This window comes from Xiphophorus hellerii, chromosome 4, assembly GCF_003331165.1.
Source record: "Xiphophorus hellerii strain 12219 chromosome 4, Xiphophorus_hellerii-4.1, whole genome shotgun sequence".
NCBI classification, from domain to species: Eukaryota; Metazoa; Chordata; class Actinopteri; order Cyprinodontiformes; family Poeciliidae; genus Xiphophorus; species Xiphophorus hellerii.
This window is the reverse complement of record NC_045675.1, coordinates 13059857-13077518: the sequence shown is the minus strand read 5'-3', so window position 1 is coordinate 13077518 and position 17662 is coordinate 13059857. Positions and strand designations below refer to the sequence as shown.

Below are 17662 nucleotides of genomic sequence, written 5' to 3'. Positions count from 1 at the left end.
TTAATTATTTAAAATTGTCTAATTATTTAAATTAATATTTAATTTTACAATTGCATAATTAATATTTAGTTATTTAAATATTAATTATTTCATTAAATAATAAATAGTTAAATGAATAAATAACTACTTAAGTAAGTTATTTATTATTTATTTACAGCTAATGAAAACCTACAAATTAGTTTTTTAGAGAATTTGAATAATAACTATAATAACATAATTATACAGAATAAACAGCAGATGTAAAGAAAAAGAGAATTCATCGTCAGATTAATTAAGTTTTCTCATGTTGGTGTCTGAATAAAGTTTGGTCAGGTTTGTTGTTCAGTGTCAGCAGAGAGAAGCTCCTCTGTGTTCTGCAGGACTCCTCTGGGCCGGGCCAGAGCCTGGCTCCGCCTGGCTCTCATGCAGAAGCGGCTGGCCGACTACCTGCGCCTCCTCATCACTAGGAAAGACCTGCTCAGGTACGACCCGGAGAAACAAAACGCCGCCGCCTGCGTTCTGACCTGCGGCGCTTCGTTAAAGGCTCCTGGTGAGAATCTGTCGAATGTCCATCCTCAGCGACTTTTACGAGGATTCGGCGCTGATGCTGGAGGAGGAGGGGGCGGTGATCGTGGGCCTGCTGGTGGGCCTGAACGTCATCGACGCTAACCTGTGTGTGAAAGGAGAGGACCTGGACTCTCAGGTAACTGTGGCTTTAAAACGCCATCAAACCAGTGGAGGACCTAAAAACGTCATAATGTGTAGAATGACGTAATGGACCCATCATGTGGCTACACTAAATAGATAGGTGAAATACTTTAGCTTTTATTTTTTATTTATTTTATTTTCCTATTATTATGTCTGTATGATGATTCAAGTTTCTAAAAAAAATTTCAGAGAATCTATGTAAGTTTTGCAAAATGCACGTAACATGAATAAATGTATAATGTCCTGACAAATAAGAAAAAAATCCATCAAACAGTAAAATGAATATTTTTACACCACCCATTTACCTTTATCTCTGAAAATAGCACGCTTACAAAAAGATTAGTGGGACTGAAATAATAATTAAAATAATCAATTTAGTAATCCGTTAAATTTCAACTGGAGTTTACAGACTCAAAAAAGCCATTTTGCTGAAGGAGCACAGGAGCAGTAAATAAGCCAAAACTACACAAAACATGTATACAATTTGCATTTAAGATATAAGAATTATTTACTGTATTTTCTATAAGGCGCTAATGCTAATGAACGATCTTTTCATATGTAAACTTTACTCCAGAACAATATGTAAGGCGTTCCGGTTTGTAAGGCATCATTTTTTGAGCAAATTAAAGCCTTTTAAGTGCACCTTATAGTCCGGAAAATACGGTAATAAGCTCAGAGTAAATGGGACTAAATATGACGGCAAGTAAGAACAATTTAAAAAGACGTGAGGATTCTTTCACTGCTCTGAATTTCTCATGTTTTATGCTCCTTAGATAAGTGCATTCAGTAAGATTTCATCTGATTAAAGCTGAATTTCAACTACAGAATATCCAAATGTTTATTTTTTAATAAACCGAGTAAAGTGAGTCATGTAATCATTTTCTATTTGCTTCTTGATCTCCTCCTTTCTTTCAGGTCGGAGTGATCGACTTCTCCATGTATTTGAAAAACGACATGGATGACTACAGGAGCGAGGAGAGGTACAGCCGCTCACCGTCGCCGCTTCACGCAGCCTCCGCATCCGACTCACGAGTCTGGCTTTCTTTTTTTTTTCTGTTTCCATGGCAACAGGAATAGCCAGATAGCATCCATCTTAGATCAGAAGAACTACGTAGAAGAACTGAATCGGCAGCTCAAGTAAGGACTTTGGTTCTCCAATCAAAAATATGTTTTCGACGCGTCGCGTTATTTTTAAAATGTTTTTTTCTTTTTTAGCTCCACGGTTCACGGTCTCCACAGCAGAGTCGACTCGCTGGAGAAATCAAACTCCAAACTCATAGAGGAGGTGAGGGATACTAAAGAACAGCAAACGTAAACTCCAGAAATTAGTGACAGAGTGAGCGTTGTCACGGTGACGGTGTGTGTGTGTGTGTGGGTGTGTGTGTGTGTGTGTGTGTGTGCGTGCAGCTAGCCATAGCCAAGAACAACATCATCAAACTGCAGGAGGAAAACCAGCAGCTGAGGAGCGAAAACAACCTGATTCTGATGAAGGCACAACATCATCTGGAGGTAAAACGAAATATTGTTACAGGCTTAAACTGAAGCCAAAGGAAAAACTGTCGTAGCTTTTACCACAAACTGGTTACAGTACCGATAAAACACTTGATAAGGCTGCTCCATCGGTCTTTACATGGAAATAAAATATAAAACATATTGTTTGTCTTATCGGTGTTTATGATTGTTGGGCTCTGGCAGATTTGGGGAAATTTTTTAATTGTTTTTAGTCTCAATTTTTGCATATTTTATTTTATAAAGTCTTTAACATTATAAAAATAAAAACTACAGAAAGTACCACAAAATACTGTTATTAAAATTTAAAGTTCATATCATCCATCCATTGCTTAAACAGTAAATCCGTGAAGTAGTTACCTTTATTTTTTTACAATTATTATACAGCAAAATTAAATACTCTACATTGAAATCAAAGAACAAAACCTGTTTTCAGGCCCAAGCATTTTTTTTTTTTCTTAACCCTCCAGGGGGTCTTTTTGTGGGCTCTAGTGTCCCTTATATGATAGTAGGCTGACAGGAAACGGGGAAGGAGAGGGGGGAAGACATGCGGCAAATATCGTCGGGTCCGGGAGTCGAACCCGCGACCGGCCGCGTCGAGGACTCAAGGCCTCCAAATGGGTCGTGCTAACCGCTACGCCACCACGGCACGCCCCAGGCCCAAGCATTTTTAAAATAAATATAACGCTTTCTTACAAATAATTACAGTAAAATAATCATTTTAGTCATCAATACGAAGTACAGTAGGACAAATTGTGACTCTCGTATTTCACTGTTTCACTTTTTTTTTTTTTTACAAATAACTACTGTACTGTAAAATAATAATTTTAACGAACTGAAGGCGGATTCCAGTGCCCGAATTGTGGAGATCAGCGCCGCCCCACCGCGACCCGAGTCATTGGATTAGAACGGGAGAAAATAAAAAATGATTATGAACAAAAAAACAAAGTACAGTAGGACAAATTGTGACTTTCTTATTTCTCTGTTCCTCTGACTGTGACGCTGCGGCCTGACTCCGCTCTCTAGTGTCTTTTTCTTCTGAAGCCTGTGGTGCAGGCTTGTTTTATCGAGAGAAGAACATACTGTAGTTATCGGTAGTTGTTGTCGCTCTTTTTTTCTTCTGGACAAAAATATTTGCCAAAATTTGCCAAGCTGTATTATGTATATTACCGTAACGTTATTGGCACACAGGTAGAGAAGAAGCGCGGAGACTGTTTAGCCAATCAGGACGCAGAACACAATGCACTGAGGAAAAAAGAAACTACACAAACAACTCTGAAGCAGCGTGAACGGTGAATCGTGGTGTAGCGAGGGTTCACTGTATCTTATTTCTTTGGAATCATTTTAAGCTGTTAAGAATAAGCAACATGAATCTGTTAACCAGCACCAAAGCTCTTAAATAGTTTTCTATTGTTTTTTTAATTATTATTTTATTTTTTTCCTCATTAAAATGACTTCTTCTTGTAAAATTGTGTCTTTATTCTGCTAATATTATGCCTATATTCTTGCAATTAACCCGTTGAGCCCTGAGTTTCAAATCTCCGCCTGGATAATTTTTGCTTTTGGAGCCACATTGTCCAGCCGTGTGACTGGATCCTGATGTTATCCCTCCAGGTGACTCAGGGCGACACGTCGCTGGAGCGGGACACCTACAAGCAGTCCCGTCAGGGTCTGGATGAGATGTTCAACGAGGCCCAGAGGCAGCTGAAAGAAGAGTGCCAGCTCAGACAGGTCAGACCGGGCTGCGTGTAATGGACTCGTTAAATTTGCGTGAGGTGAATTAACCAGCAGGTCACATGTTCTTCCTGTCGGTGCTCTCAGGATGTGGAGAACGAGCTGGTCGCGCAGGTGTCCATGAAACAGGAAATGGAGCTGGCCATGAAGCTTCTGGAGAAAGACATTCATGAAAAACAGGTTGGATAGTAACTGGTTACATTCACTTTAGTAACTTTTTTGAAAAAATATACTTTTAAGAGTATTTTTGCTACTCTTTACTTTTACTTGAGTAAAATGTCTGGATTTTCTACCCACTGAATGAAAAACAAACATGTTTAAACCAAAAACAAAGACACACCTGCAGTTTTTATTAAAGTTTTATGAGTTTTATTTTGAAAAAAACTGCTTTGGAAACATTTATTTTGCCTGATTTTATTATTTTTGTTTTGTATATGAATTATTGTCATTTTTGCCCTGAAAATACAAAAAATTCCACATAACTTCATATTTTTGTCTGTCTGGTTATGTAATTTTTAAATATTAAATGATTAATAATTTGACCAGTTACTCAGTACTTGAGGAGACTTTTTATGAAATACTTCTGTACTCTTACTTGAGTACAAATATGTTGTAGTAGTAGTAAATGTACTACTACTATGTTGTAGTAGTTCTACTCTTAAGTAAATGTTTTGGTCCTCTGCTTATTGTGACTGTTGATAATTGGAGATGGGAAATGTTTTTTTTATGAACAGGACACACTGATTGGACTGAGGCATCAGCTGGATGAGGTGAAAGCCATCAATGTAGAAATGTACCAGAAGATGCAGGTATTCACACACACACACACACACACACACACACCCCTCCTTTAGGAAGCGATAGATCCTGTGTGTGAAAGCAGCTCTTTGTCTCCCGTTTAGTCGTCTGATGAGGAGATGAAGAAGAAGAACGACGTGATCAGTCGCCTGGAGGAGAAGACCAATCAGATCACCGCCACCATGAAGCAGCTGGAGCAGAGGTGAGACTTTCTGCTGCTTTCATCGATTATTTGGTTCTCTCTGGTGTACTGCGGCTTTAAGAAGTGTTCCTGGTTTAACACGCCTTAATTAATTGACTCCTCAACGTTCTTCAAAGTCCTGCTCATTTGATTCAGTTTTATTGAAGCTGAAAAACACCTAAAAGTTGCCGGACGCCGGTCCTCAAAGTCTGGCGTTTGACTCACTAAATATGAGATTTATAAAATTAAAATGTGTTTCTTACTTTTGTTCTGAGTAAATCGTATCAGCACCCTTCATATGTGGATAAAGATGTATAATAAAAACCCTTAAAATAAATTAAGATTCATCAGATTACAGTGGATTGGTCTAAGTAAAATTCAGAAAAAATCTAACCTATATTTTGAATTAATTCATTAAAGGTTCCATCCATCCATCCATCCATCCATCCATCCATGGATGGATGGATCCATGTTGGTAAATGATCCACAGTTTTTCACTCTCCATCAGTTCTTTAAATGTAACGTTTTTTAAATATTATTCTTTAAAATGTTTATTAGAGTATCTAGAAAATAATTAATTCATTTTTTATCCAGGGGTAGACATAAAATGTAAAAGTGGCATTTTGAGGCACCGTTTGTGGGAAATAAAACAGTCATTTTCAGACATTATATGTGATTAAACATGAATATTTGACGATTAAAGCCCTGCTGTCCTCCATTTCTCATTCATAAGAAGATAAACTGCAGATATTTTCATGCATGCTCAGATGAAGTCCTCCATTCTCGACATGTATGCTGGTTTGTTGATTCACGATTCCCTCCTCGTCCCTTCAGAGTCCACTCGGTCCGTCCCGCCCTCCTCCCCTCCCCATTGGTTAATTCTCCATCTTATCTGTGATGTGATTGGTTCTAAGTGTTCAGCAGGCCGGACACACACTGTTTACTGTCTATCACTCTGCAAAAACACTGAATCTACTTTGGTGCAGTTTCCAGTGCAAATATCCCAGTACACTGAAATATGACAAAAATAACTTAAAAAACATTTTTTAGCAAGAAATAGTTCTTTAATATTGATGAAAAAGTAAAAATAAATGAAACAACCTGACAGTGGAACCAAGTAATAAATCAATTAATTGTATAATAAATTAAAGTGAGCGCAATAATTTTCATTCAGATTTTTTTAATCAAATTTTATTTCAATTTTTTTTTATCTTGTCAAAATTCTATCAGTTTTTGATACAATTTTAGATTTTGATAAAAGTTGTATTTTTGTAAAAAAAAATTCAAAGTACTTTATATTATAAAAACACAAAAATACAAAGTCATAGTAAACAATTGAAACATTACATTTTGTCAAACGCCGTCGTTACATTTCAGATTGTTGATAAAGTTTTCATTGTCATTTTGTTTAGAGATATTTTAATCCATTTTATTTCATGGTTTCTGATACGAATCACCTTTATTTCAATTTATTTATGGTTTCTGATTGTTGGGTTTTATTTTGAAGATTTAAAATATTTTCCAGTTTCAGTGTTTTTTTGTTTTTCTTTTAACAAAATTAAAATTTATTCCCCCTTGAGATGGGAAACTAGAATTATGACATTATAAATATGCAGCTCTGAAAAAACAGAGTCCACTTCACTGAGCCCCATTGAAAACCTGGTTTTTCCACCAAATATCAATTTCTGACTCTTCCTGAGTTAAAACTTTAATATTGTTGTTTCTAAATGAATATGAACTTGTTTTCTTTACATTATTTGAGGTCTGAAAGCTCTGCATGTTTTTGTTATTTTTACCATTTCTCGTTTTCTGCATATAAATACAAAATTTTTGCTTTGAATTTCAGAGACACGTTGTCAGTAGTTCATAGAATAAAAGGACAAAGTTTACTATACTCGATCTTTTACCTACAGATAGTAAAATCAGAGAAACTGATCAACTTAAGTGGACTCTTATTTTTTCCAGAGCTATATTAATTAAAAATTAGTTCAAAACAATATTATCATTTATCGCAGTAATTACTGGGATAATTCATTGTTCAGGAAAATTTGTCGACGTTTTCAAGTTTCGGTGGAATTGATACTTTTTATCAATAAGGAATTATTGATTTAATAGAAGCTCCTACATTTTGCTGAAAAGATAGTTTTGTCTTATTTCAAGTTTAAGGTATTTGCACTAGAAACTGGACCAAAAATCCTGATTATTTTTTAGGTTTTTTACAGTTTACTCTCTCTCCCAGCTCATATGGGATAAATTTTACCTTTTAGTTTTTTTAAATCTGATTTTAACCTTGAATCTGTCGCGACAGTAATCTGCGCCAGCTCTTTTCTTTCTAAACAGATTTTGTGAGACGTAGTCTCGTTCATCTGTTTTTCTACATCACATTTCCCTTCTTCTCCATCAGCCGCCGCTCCAGTATTTCCAGTGAAGCCAACATGTTTGCAGCCTGAAATCAGAGTTTTAGGAACCTGTGTTTCATTAACACTTCCTGCTGTGCTTGTCTTGAAAAGTCAAAGCTGTTCAGTGTGACCGGGGCCGCGTTAGAGTACTGATGTATTGACATCCTTTCTTCCTTTCTTTCCTCCCTCGTCCCTCCTTTCTGTTCATCCCATTTCCCCCGTTTCATTCATTCTGCTTCCCCTGAAACCTCGTCTGATTGTTCCCCCTCCCTGGTTTCTGCTCCCCTCGTGCAGCGATAAAGATCTGCTCAGCCAGACCAGAACTCTTGCCATGTCATTTGTTAAGTGTGCCAGCACAGACACAGAGCACCAGTACAAGCTGGTCAAAGACATCTCCTTTTGAGGACACCAGTAACTCACTGGACTCCAAACTACATTCCTGTTGTTTAGCTTTCACAGTAATTAAATGGTTTTAGGGGCAACTGAGGCGCCACAGAAACGGGTGAAACCCCCGACTGCATGTTTGGTTTGGTTCCTGAGACGAGCCGCGGCTTCAGACGGGTCTCTTGACGTCGCTTTCAGAGAAATGATCAGATGTTTAAGTCGTGTAGGTTTGATTGTTGCTTATATAAATGAACTAGACCTCTTATATATTCAGTCACATGTGCAACACATTCAACCACAGTGGTCAGCGTATATGCAGGGAGAAAGTTTGACTCTGAAATGTAAATTTTTTTCTCGTCAATGTTAAGTAGGAACACAAACTGTGGGGCGAGTCGGCTGGTTTTTACTTTTTGTCATATTAAAAGAAAAACAATCAGAAATTTTGTTGGGATTTTATGTGACAAATCAACACAAAGTCGTGTATAAATATGAAATGGAGAAATAGTTTCACTTTATTTATTTATTTATTTTTATTTTTTTACAAATGCAAATCTTAAAAGTGTGGCGCGCATTTGAACTCATTCAACTTTATTCTGAAACTCTTGAAATTAATCCAATCATACTGAAAAGACACATAATCAGTTTAAGCTATAAATCAATTAATCGTATGTTAAACTAAAATGAGCTCAATAATTTCCATTTGCATGGTTTGTTGTTCTCATGTTTCTGTTGTTTTTGTTTATTAATTTTGCAAATTTAAAATGTCTTCCAGTTCTCCTGTTAAATTAAAATTCAATCAGTTTATTGATTCCAAAGGACAATTAAAACTCAAGTGAAATTGCAATTATTCAAGATTTGTCAAAGTTTTTTTCAAACGCTAGCATATAGGATCTCCGATAGCAGTCTGTTACAGCAACTAATTAAAATTTACTGATCTTTGAAACGTTTTTTTTTTTGTTGCATTTTTATGCCATTACCATTGTTGAAAATGGACTCAAAACATCAATATTATTGTTTATCGCAATAACTTCTTCTATCATGACAGGCCTGGCTTTCAGTCTTTTCAAGAAGAACTGAAATCATTCTAAGATCTCGTATTTTAAATAACTTTTTATTGTTTTTACATTGGTTAATTCTTTTCATTTTATATCACTTTGAGATTTACATGTAAAGTGTTAGAAATAAAATGCTGTTATTAAGATTAGTGAACAAACGGCTTCTTAGGTCAGACAGGAAGTTGTCGAGAAACTTAAAGCCAAGTTGGTTCATAAAACAAAACTACAAGTATTGAAAGTTTCACAGAACGCAGTTCAATCTATAATTTAAAAATACATTTATAGGTTTAAAGATATTTAAATTGAGCTTTTCAGACCACATGCAAAAACCTGTGTAATGAAAAAACATCACCCTAATGGAGACATGTGAAGACAGTGTTTTTTTTAAATCAAATACTGAGAATCTTATTGGATTAAATATTCAAAAATATTGCAGCTGTAATTCAATTAAAAAGTGGTTCTACAAAGTACTGACTTTTTTGGAAAAAACATGAATTCCTTTCGTTCCACTTCACTAAAATGTTACATAAAATCCCAGTGAAACAAACTGAAGTGACAAAGTGTAAAAACGTTAAAGTGATGTCTTTACTTTTTATTTTATGTTGGTTGGGCTGAGATGATTGTGCCAGTAAAGGACATTCAGGCTGCGTTTACACTACAGCCTGAATGACCCAACGACGTCGTCTGTCGCCGTTCACACTTCCAGATAAATGCCACCTGTGATCTCCAGTGTGGACTGTAAACGACCTGAAAGTGTCCCTCATGCCCAGCAGAGGGCGCAATAACGTCACACATAGAGAGCGCTCTCAGTGTTCTGCCAACCGCCATAAAGAAGAAGAAGAAGCGCTCAGTGTTTGCAGAAGTAAACATGGATGCTAACAGTGGAGCATAGCTTATGATTTTGAAGTTGTTGACCGACAGGAGCAGCACATTAACAACTTAATCCTCATTATTGTCCATCATGGTTGTTGTATCAGGATGCAGAATAGTGACGTTTGTCGAGTATTAGTGACGTCCAGGTCGCATTTGAATCGGATACCTATCGGATACCCAAGGCTGCTTCACACCGCAGGATGAAGTGACCCAATTCCAATTTTTTTTTTTTTTTTTTTTACGTATTATGTATTGACCTGTATTTGATCTTTTCATGACAGTCTGAACAGCACAGGTCAGATTTTTTTCGAATGCGACCCAGACCACCTGGGTATCCGATACGTATCCGATTCAAATGCGACCTAATGCCGCATTCGTCCGACCTGAATGTCACTGATACTCGACAAATCTCACTATTCTGCGTCCTGATACTTGCAAGCGGGAAGAAAAACAACAACCACGACGGACGATAATGAGGATTAAGTTTTTAATATGCTGCTCTGGTCGGGCAACAACTTCAAATATATTAGCTATGCTTCACCGTTAGCATCCATGTTTACTTCTGCAAACACAGAGCACTTCTTCTTCTTCTTTATGGCGGTTGGCAAAACACTGAGAACGCTGACGCTATTGCGCCCTCTACATGGCATGTGGAGGAACTTTCAGGTCCTTCGCCCGTTCAAACCGCAGATCACATACAGGTCACATATGAGTGGCAGTGTGAACGGCTCCGGCAAAAAATCTGATTTGACAAAATATCGGAATTGGGTCACTTCAGGCTGCAGTGTGAACGCAGCCCTGGTGGCCTGGGTCGCATTCGAAAAGAATCCATCCTGTGTTGTTCAGACTGTCGTGAAAATATCACATTCAGGTCGCATTACAGCAAAATAAATCAGAACTGGGTCACTTCATGCTGCAGTGTGAACGCAGCCTCAGTTTCAGCATCTAGCAGCAAAGTTCAGGTTTAAAAAAAGAAAACAACCGGGGCACTAAACTGCAAAAACACAAAGTCTTACCAAATATTTTTGGTCTAGTTTCTGGTGCAAATATCTTAGTAAGAAATAAAAAATTAGTTGAAATAAGACAAAACTAACTTACAAGTGACTTTTTAGCAAGAAATTGAGACTTGTTTTAAGTCAATAATTTGTAAAAAGTACTTGTTCTATTGGCAGATTATTTCACTTATAACAAGACATTTTCTCATGTTGTAAGTTAATTTATCTACCAATGAAGCTGGTATTTTCATCAATATTAAGGAATTATTTACTAAAACCAAGCCTCAACCTGCTGAAATGTTATTTCAAGTGTATTAAAATATTTACACCAGAAACTAGACAACAATGGTAATATTTTGTGTTATTACGGTGTAAATTGATCTCATTGCAGCCCTAATTATTATGTTATTTTATTTTCTGAGTCAGCCAGTAAGGATCTTAGAGCAGACGCAGCATCAGACAGAACTGTGTGCTTCAGGTCTGCTGCTGGTTTGTGCTGCATGTGTTGCACCTCCTCACCTGCTTCCCAGTGGCTGTGACCACCCAGCGTGCGCCTGCAGTCAGCCCCCGCCCTCACTGTCTGCAGTAACCGTCTCTCTAGGAGGTAATTCAGCTGTTAGTTAAAGTTAAAAGTTTGGTAAAAACTGCAGGGTTCCTCTGTGAAACGCTGAATAACGACAGACTGCAGTGAACTGTAGAGGCAGAGCTGTAAAAGTCAACGTTGTTCTCGTTTTCGACATATTTACTGACTTCTTCTGTGATACTCGGTATACTACAAAATAATAATAATCCTTCTGACTATTCTAACTTATATGTTTATAAAACTTTGGATTTTTAGACAGAAATAAAGACCCAGTCCTGTTAGTTAAAGCTCACAACTGTTGTGTTTTACCACAGTGATCAATAAATGAAAGTGTTTTGAAAGTCCTGGGTGTGACTGGAGTTTTTATTCAGCTTTTTATCTAAAGTACCTGCAGCTTATCAGTCGATTTAATAAAACGACATTCAGTCACCTGTAGATTTTGAAGAGTGGGCCGATCATTGTGTCTAAAATGTAGGATTTGTTGCACACTAAAGCTGCACTTGGGTACCAGTTATTTTCTTTATTTTTCACTCATTTCTTCCCCGTTGTTTTGCAGCAGTTTGCAGGACTCCGTTTTACTTTCTGGCAGCTTTCGCGGCACGTCTTCACCCCATCCTCCCGTCCATCGTTTTTCTTTCCCGTTTGGTTCATTTTCTCCCCGTGCGCACACTCCTCCCAGATTTTTCTCTCCACGGTCCTGAGTTTGTCCCCTGGTTATAATGGTGCAGATTACAGGAGGCGGAGAGGCACCGCAGCTCCGCCGTGGAGGGATCCAGGCGCTTCAAGCTGGACTTTGCCAACAAGGCGGACAGCCTGCAGCGGCAGATCGAGCTCAGAGAGAAGCAGCTGTAAGCAAAACCCCGTCTCAGATTGTTAGACCTTCATCACAGGTCACTCACCTCTGGAGTTTAGCTAATATTTTGGGTTATTTTAATACTCCCACCAACCAGATTAGTTCCCCCTTCTTTAAACCAAACAGTGAATTAGTTTAAAAATGACATTGTTGAGTTTGTTTCCCCTCTTTCGTCTGTGTTTGATTGTTTTGGACGTTCAGGCAGCAGCTGGAGACGGACCTGAAGATCGAACGTGAGTGGAGACAGACGTTGCAGAACGATCTGGACAGAGAGAGAGACATGGTGTCCCAGCTCAGCACCGAGGCCCTGCAGATCAACGGCCTGAAGAAGGTCAGGAGAAACTAAACACCTCATGGCTTTTCACGTGTCGTCATGGTAACCACAAAGCACGAGGCTCAGACAGGTGCTTGAAAATGCTTGAATTTCAGGTGTTTTCAAGGTTTGGAAAGGTCCTGATCTCTGAATGAAGTTCTTCACTCTTCCATGCCCTGATTATGATCTTTTATGTCCAGATATTTGTTTTTCCAAAGGGGTTTTGAGTTTCTTAAGGCATAAAAAAGGTGGGGATGTTGTATTTATGTTGTAAAAGAAATTTCTAGGATTTTTTTCTTTAGGTGATCAGTTGTAATTTTCTCCAAATACAAAGTTGTTACTTGGAAAATACATCAGTAATATTAGTCTTTAGGGTTAGTTGATGTCACAATATTGTTTTACCGCAACAGTAGAAGGAGGGACTGGATATTCCTGAGTTGCTTTTCAGTCTGTCGGCCATATTGGATTTAATTATTACAATTTTTCTTACACTTGCAGTGGATGGCCAGTAGTTGGCAGTATACTGTATGATGCACTAGTCTGATTAAGCCTCTTTAGTATGAGGGGCTGTTTAGGACAAAAACCAATCTATCATTTCTTTTAAATATCTTCTGTGTGTCCTGCATGGCTTGTCGCAGCTTGCATGCTGAATTTCGATCAGATTTTTAAATTTTATTGTGTTTTCCAGGAGTTTCACCGCCTCCAGGAAGAAAACATTCAGCTGAAAACCATCTGTGAGGACCAAGAGAAGGCTCTGGAGGAGCTGGGCTCCAAACTTAGCGAGTACGTAAACGCTAATAAACGAGTTAAACCTGATGAGTTATTAGTTTATCCAAAGATAACATAACCCTCCTGTTGCGTCAACATTTGGTTCTGACTAAATGTTTTGAGTCTCATCCTCAGTTTTTAATTTATTTTCGTCCATCAGGTCCAAACTGAAGATTGAGGACATCAAAGAAGCAAACAAGGCCCTGCAGGTGAAATCAAACCTTTGTAGCCAGCTTTAGTGACATTTTAAATTTAAAATGCTAAAGTTAAAAAAAAAAGTTATTTCAGTAATTCAGTTCAAAAGATTAAACTTTTAATGTACAGAGTCTTTTTTTTTTCTTCAGAATTACATATTGAGAACATTTCTAATTTTGATTTATTTGGGCTTACAGCTCCTGAAAATGAAAGATTCAGTTTATCAGAAAACCATCCCAGCCCGTTACCTAGCAACCCAAACTAAGCCCGTTACCTGGCAACCCAAGCTGAACTCCAGCTGTTTGGCTAGCTGGTTTTATCTCTTTATCTCTGCTGGACAACACTTATAACAAGTGAAAATGTGTTATAGGTGAAACAATCTCCCAGTTGAACTAGTACTTTTTACTTTTTAGTCAATATTAAGGAATTATTTACTTTAACTACGCTCCTATGTCTTGCTGAAACGTTACTTGAACTTTAGTTTCCTTATTTCAAGTGTTCCAAGATATTTCCACTACCAGACCAGAAATACTTGGTAAGATTTTGTATTTTTACAGTTTACTAGAAATAAAGACTTTTCAATAGACTGCTGCAGTTGATTCAGATGGAAACTCTTAATGAAATAACTCCTGACTCGTTATGATTTAATTTCTTTTGAGAAGAGAATTAGCCTAAAGAATAAAAACGGTGAAATGAATCCTTTAACTCTCCAGGTCTGGAACATGTGAAATAATGTAATCTAAGCAACAAAACCCTTTAGGGGAAAATGACTGTAAACTTGTCATGTGAACAGTTGGAACATCTCGAGGCTTTTCCACATTTTGTGTCATTTCTCCAATATATTCTTTAACATGTTGGTGTTTCTGTAACTTGTGAAGTGATCAGACTGGTGTTTGCTTTCAGGGCGGTCAGGTGTGGCTGAAGGATAAAGACGCGACTCACTGCAAGCTGTGTGAGAAGGAGTTTTCCATTTCGAGACGAAAAGTCAGTAAATCCGTTCCAGCCATTTTACTTTTAGGCCGCGTTCACACTGCAGCCTGAAGTGAACCAATTCAGATTTTTGTGCCTTAATTTTCATGACGAATGCAAACCACATCACTTGGCCATCCGATACTTATGAATCTGAACGTCCAGGTTGCGTTCATCCGACCTGGACGTCACTGACACTCGACAGACGTCACTATTCTGCTTCCTGATACCCGCAAGCAGGAAGAAAACAACAACCAAGGCGGACTGTACTGAGGATTAAGTTAATATGCTGCTCCGGTTGGAAAACGACTTCAGAATCGATGGATATGCTAAACCGTTAGCATCCATGTTTACTTCTGCAAACTCTGCGCACTTCTTCTTCTTCTCTTTTATGGTACTTTCTCTATGTGGCGTTATTGCGCTCTCTACTGCGCATGCGGGACACTTTCAGGTCGTTTAAGGTAGGGGTGCCGATTTCCTTAATTTTGGGAGATCTTTGATCGGCTGATTTTTACACGTGAAGCCGATCTTATCAACCTCTGTAAAAGTCTAAAACCAGCCGACCAGCTCATGTCTGCACATTTACAGTTGACAATAGTCACCCCATTGCTGCTAATTCAGAAACTTTCTTGATATATTGAGCAACATTTCAGACAAAAAAATGGTATCTGCCAAAATCGGAATCACTAAGTTAGGCTTTTTAATAGATCGGTAATCGCCGATCGGCCAGAAAACTGCAATCGGTGCGTCCCTTGGCTTGCAGTTCACACTGGAGATAGCATATAAGTGGAAGTGTGAACGACCACGTCCAAAAAAAATAATGTCACAAAAAAATCGTATTTGTGTCACTTCAGGCCGCAGTGCGAACGTAGCTTTAGCCTCCAAAGTTTAAATCCCTGGGTTTTAAGGCTGAAGCTGAGCGTCTGTTTGCAGCACCACTGCAGGAACTGCGGGGAGATTTTCTGCAACAGCTGCTCCGACAACGAACTTCCTCTGCCTGCGTCTCCCAAGCCGGTGAGAGTGTGTGACACCTGCCACGCTCTCCTCCTCCAGAGATGTTCCTCCACTACGACATGAGGCCAGACTCCACTGCCAGGACAGAAAGGCTCTTCACCAGGCCGCCTGTCTGCTACAGGCTGCTGCTAACGCTGGACCACATCGACAAATCCTCATCATATGTACAGCATTTCTATTTTCTGTTACGTTTGGCAGCATCTGCATGAACCTTTCAAGTCTTTTTTTTTTTTTTTTTACAATTCTTCAACAAAAGTGCAACTGGAAAACGAGGAAGTTGTGACTGATCTTTCTGACTAATACATCCTAAAAACTTAGATTTGTAGCAAAGAAGATGCAACATATGGGGTCAAAGTTCAAGGCGGTGAAATGTTTTAAAAGAGAAACCCTATTTTGAAGACTAGAGGAGAGTAATATATGGAGTGGAACAGCCGAGCTGTTTCAGAGAGTCTGGATATGAAAGAAGAAACGACCTGAAAAAGAACTGAAAGTGAAGCTGCACTGACTGGTTCTGCCTAACTGGGTTTCTGAACCAAACCCAGTCGTTCTCACTACTCCATTATTCTAATGCACGTGACAAACTTGAAACCTAAACTGATGAGATTAGACAGAAAGCACAGCGCTTGACGGACATGTGCCTTTTGTTGTTGTTGAAGTACAAACTCTGGGTTTTGGAGAACCTCTTAGAGAAATGTTTACACAAACTGTTCAAGCCTCAGTATGTAACTTTTATTTTAAAAAGTGCATATTTGTTAAAATTATCATTAAGTCGTGAAAGTACAAGACAGAAAATCTGTGCAACGTTCCTCTGCTCCCAGTTCTCCCAGAGCAGAAATACACCACCAATCAGAGCCAAGAGGAGGGGCTTAGCGCTGTCAATCACTCTTGTACTCACCCCCTACTGCTTGCTCTTTGCTAAGCTACAGCTGGTTCACCAATGGTAAAGCTAGTTAGCACGGCTACCAATGAATAAACAGATTTCCTGGAACGATAAGTTGATCCTCTGACATTAGCACCTTTAGCAGCAGGTTCTTCAGGTTGATTGACAGCGCTAAGACACGCCTGCTGGCTCTGATTGGTTGTCATCACCATAATAGTAGCACAGAGAGGAGGTGGAGAAACCTGATTGTCAAGACATGGTGGCAGTTTTAATAAATATGTAAATATATTTCTGTAAAAGTTACACAGCGCAGGTTGAATTTAGATCCAAATTCTAGCCTACAGAGAAATATTGACTAGATATTTTTACAATAATTATCTGTGCTGTAAAAACAGGTTATGTTGATTTTATTTAGCTAAAGTTAAGAAGATAAACTTGATCATGTTGAGGCAGAAACACTTTTCTAATAGTGCCATTTGAACCAGTGTTGGCACCACCATCTCTCTTTCTCATGTTGCTAATATCAACTCCAATCTGTTGCAAAGACATTTCAAATAAATGCTCTTAAATATCTCAAAGTAGCAACACTAGCCAGTTAATTAAAGAGATTAAAGCCACACTAACGCAGCGGATCCTCTTCAAAGAAGAGCAACAAGCAGTTTGTGAATCACTAACGACACACAGGTATTTGCCAATCATGTAGTTTATTAAATGTACTTTTCTTTTTTTTGTGAATTATGCACATTGATGTCTAAACAAACCCTGTTAACTTGAAGTCAGCTGTTAAAGTTCAGTGCTGCTCCATGGTTTACAAGGAACGTTTATAACTTTTGTTTGTATTTTTACCACTTGTTGGTAACGCAGTTCATGCTAGGAATATTTTAACTGCCTGAGGAAAGATGTTTGTTTTTGACCTCATAAAGTGATTGTTTGTTTTTTTTTTAAAAAGTGTTTTGTCTTCTGTTTATATTATTCCTTTATAATCTCAGCTTTGGACAGACCAAGCTTTATACTCATTTATCTGCCTTTACATTTAGGCCAAAAACTACAAACTACACCAAGTTAGTTAAAACGGAATAAATGGTTAAGTTTGATTGTAATCAAAATATTAAATAATAAAGACGTCTGACTTTATGACAGGGTTTTCTAGATAAACTAGGAAACTCTGGAATTTGCATTTAATCTTTTTCCATTTCTGGATAAACATGTAAAAAAGTTATTTGCTGACATAAAAATATTTACAAAAAACATTGCGCTTCATTAATGTTTTAGTATAACTTGTCAACATTTGTACCTCTATCGTTTGATGTCTAAGTTACTCAGAACACAAAGCAAAACAAAAAATAATTTCACATTCTAACTTTTTAACTGGCTTTAGTTTAAACGCCAGCAAGCAAAGACATAAAATTGAGATTTTCGATTTCAGAAACAGATTAACTCGTGTTTTTACTCTGGCTTAGTGAAAAACTATA

At 37.9% G+C, this 17662-nt stretch overlaps 1 protein-coding gene across 6 annotated transcripts in view; it reads left to right on the top strand.

Annotated features, from left to right (window-relative positions):
* Positions 1-17130, top strand: part of rufy2 (RUN and FYVE domain containing 2) — a 29585-nt gene extending 12455 nt beyond the window's left edge. For 4 of the 6 annotated variants that reach the window (XM_032560941.1, XM_032560942.1, XM_032560944.1 and 1 more), the window contains 16 exons: positions 360-461; positions 559-682; positions 1603-1667; positions 1759-1824; positions 1903-1972; positions 2095-2196; positions 3811-3927; positions 4018-4110; positions 4665-4739; positions 4833-4930; positions 11927-12046; positions 12253-12382; positions 13053-13147; positions 13293-13341; positions 14231-14311; positions 15230-17130. In XM_032560941.1, the coding sequence (XP_032416832.1) occupies positions 360-461; positions 559-682; positions 1603-1667; positions 1759-1824; positions 1903-1972; positions 2095-2196; positions 3811-3927; positions 4018-4110; positions 4665-4739; positions 4833-4930; positions 11927-12046; positions 12253-12382; positions 13053-13147; positions 13293-13341; positions 14231-14311; positions 15230-15373 (1531 nt within the window). In that variant the 3' untranslated portion in view covers positions 15374-17130. Of the gene's footprint in view, positions 1-359; positions 462-558; positions 683-1602; positions 1668-1758; positions 1825-1902; positions 1973-2094; positions 2197-3810; positions 3928-4017; positions 4111-4664; positions 4740-4832; positions 4931-7602; positions 9845-11926; positions 12047-12252; positions 12456-13052; positions 13148-13292; positions 13342-14230; positions 14312-15229 lie in introns of those variants that run through there. The other 2 variants (XR_004338978.1, XM_032560945.1) reach the window with 2 other exon arrangements.
* The last annotated feature ends 532 nt before the right edge of the window (positions 17131-17662 follow it).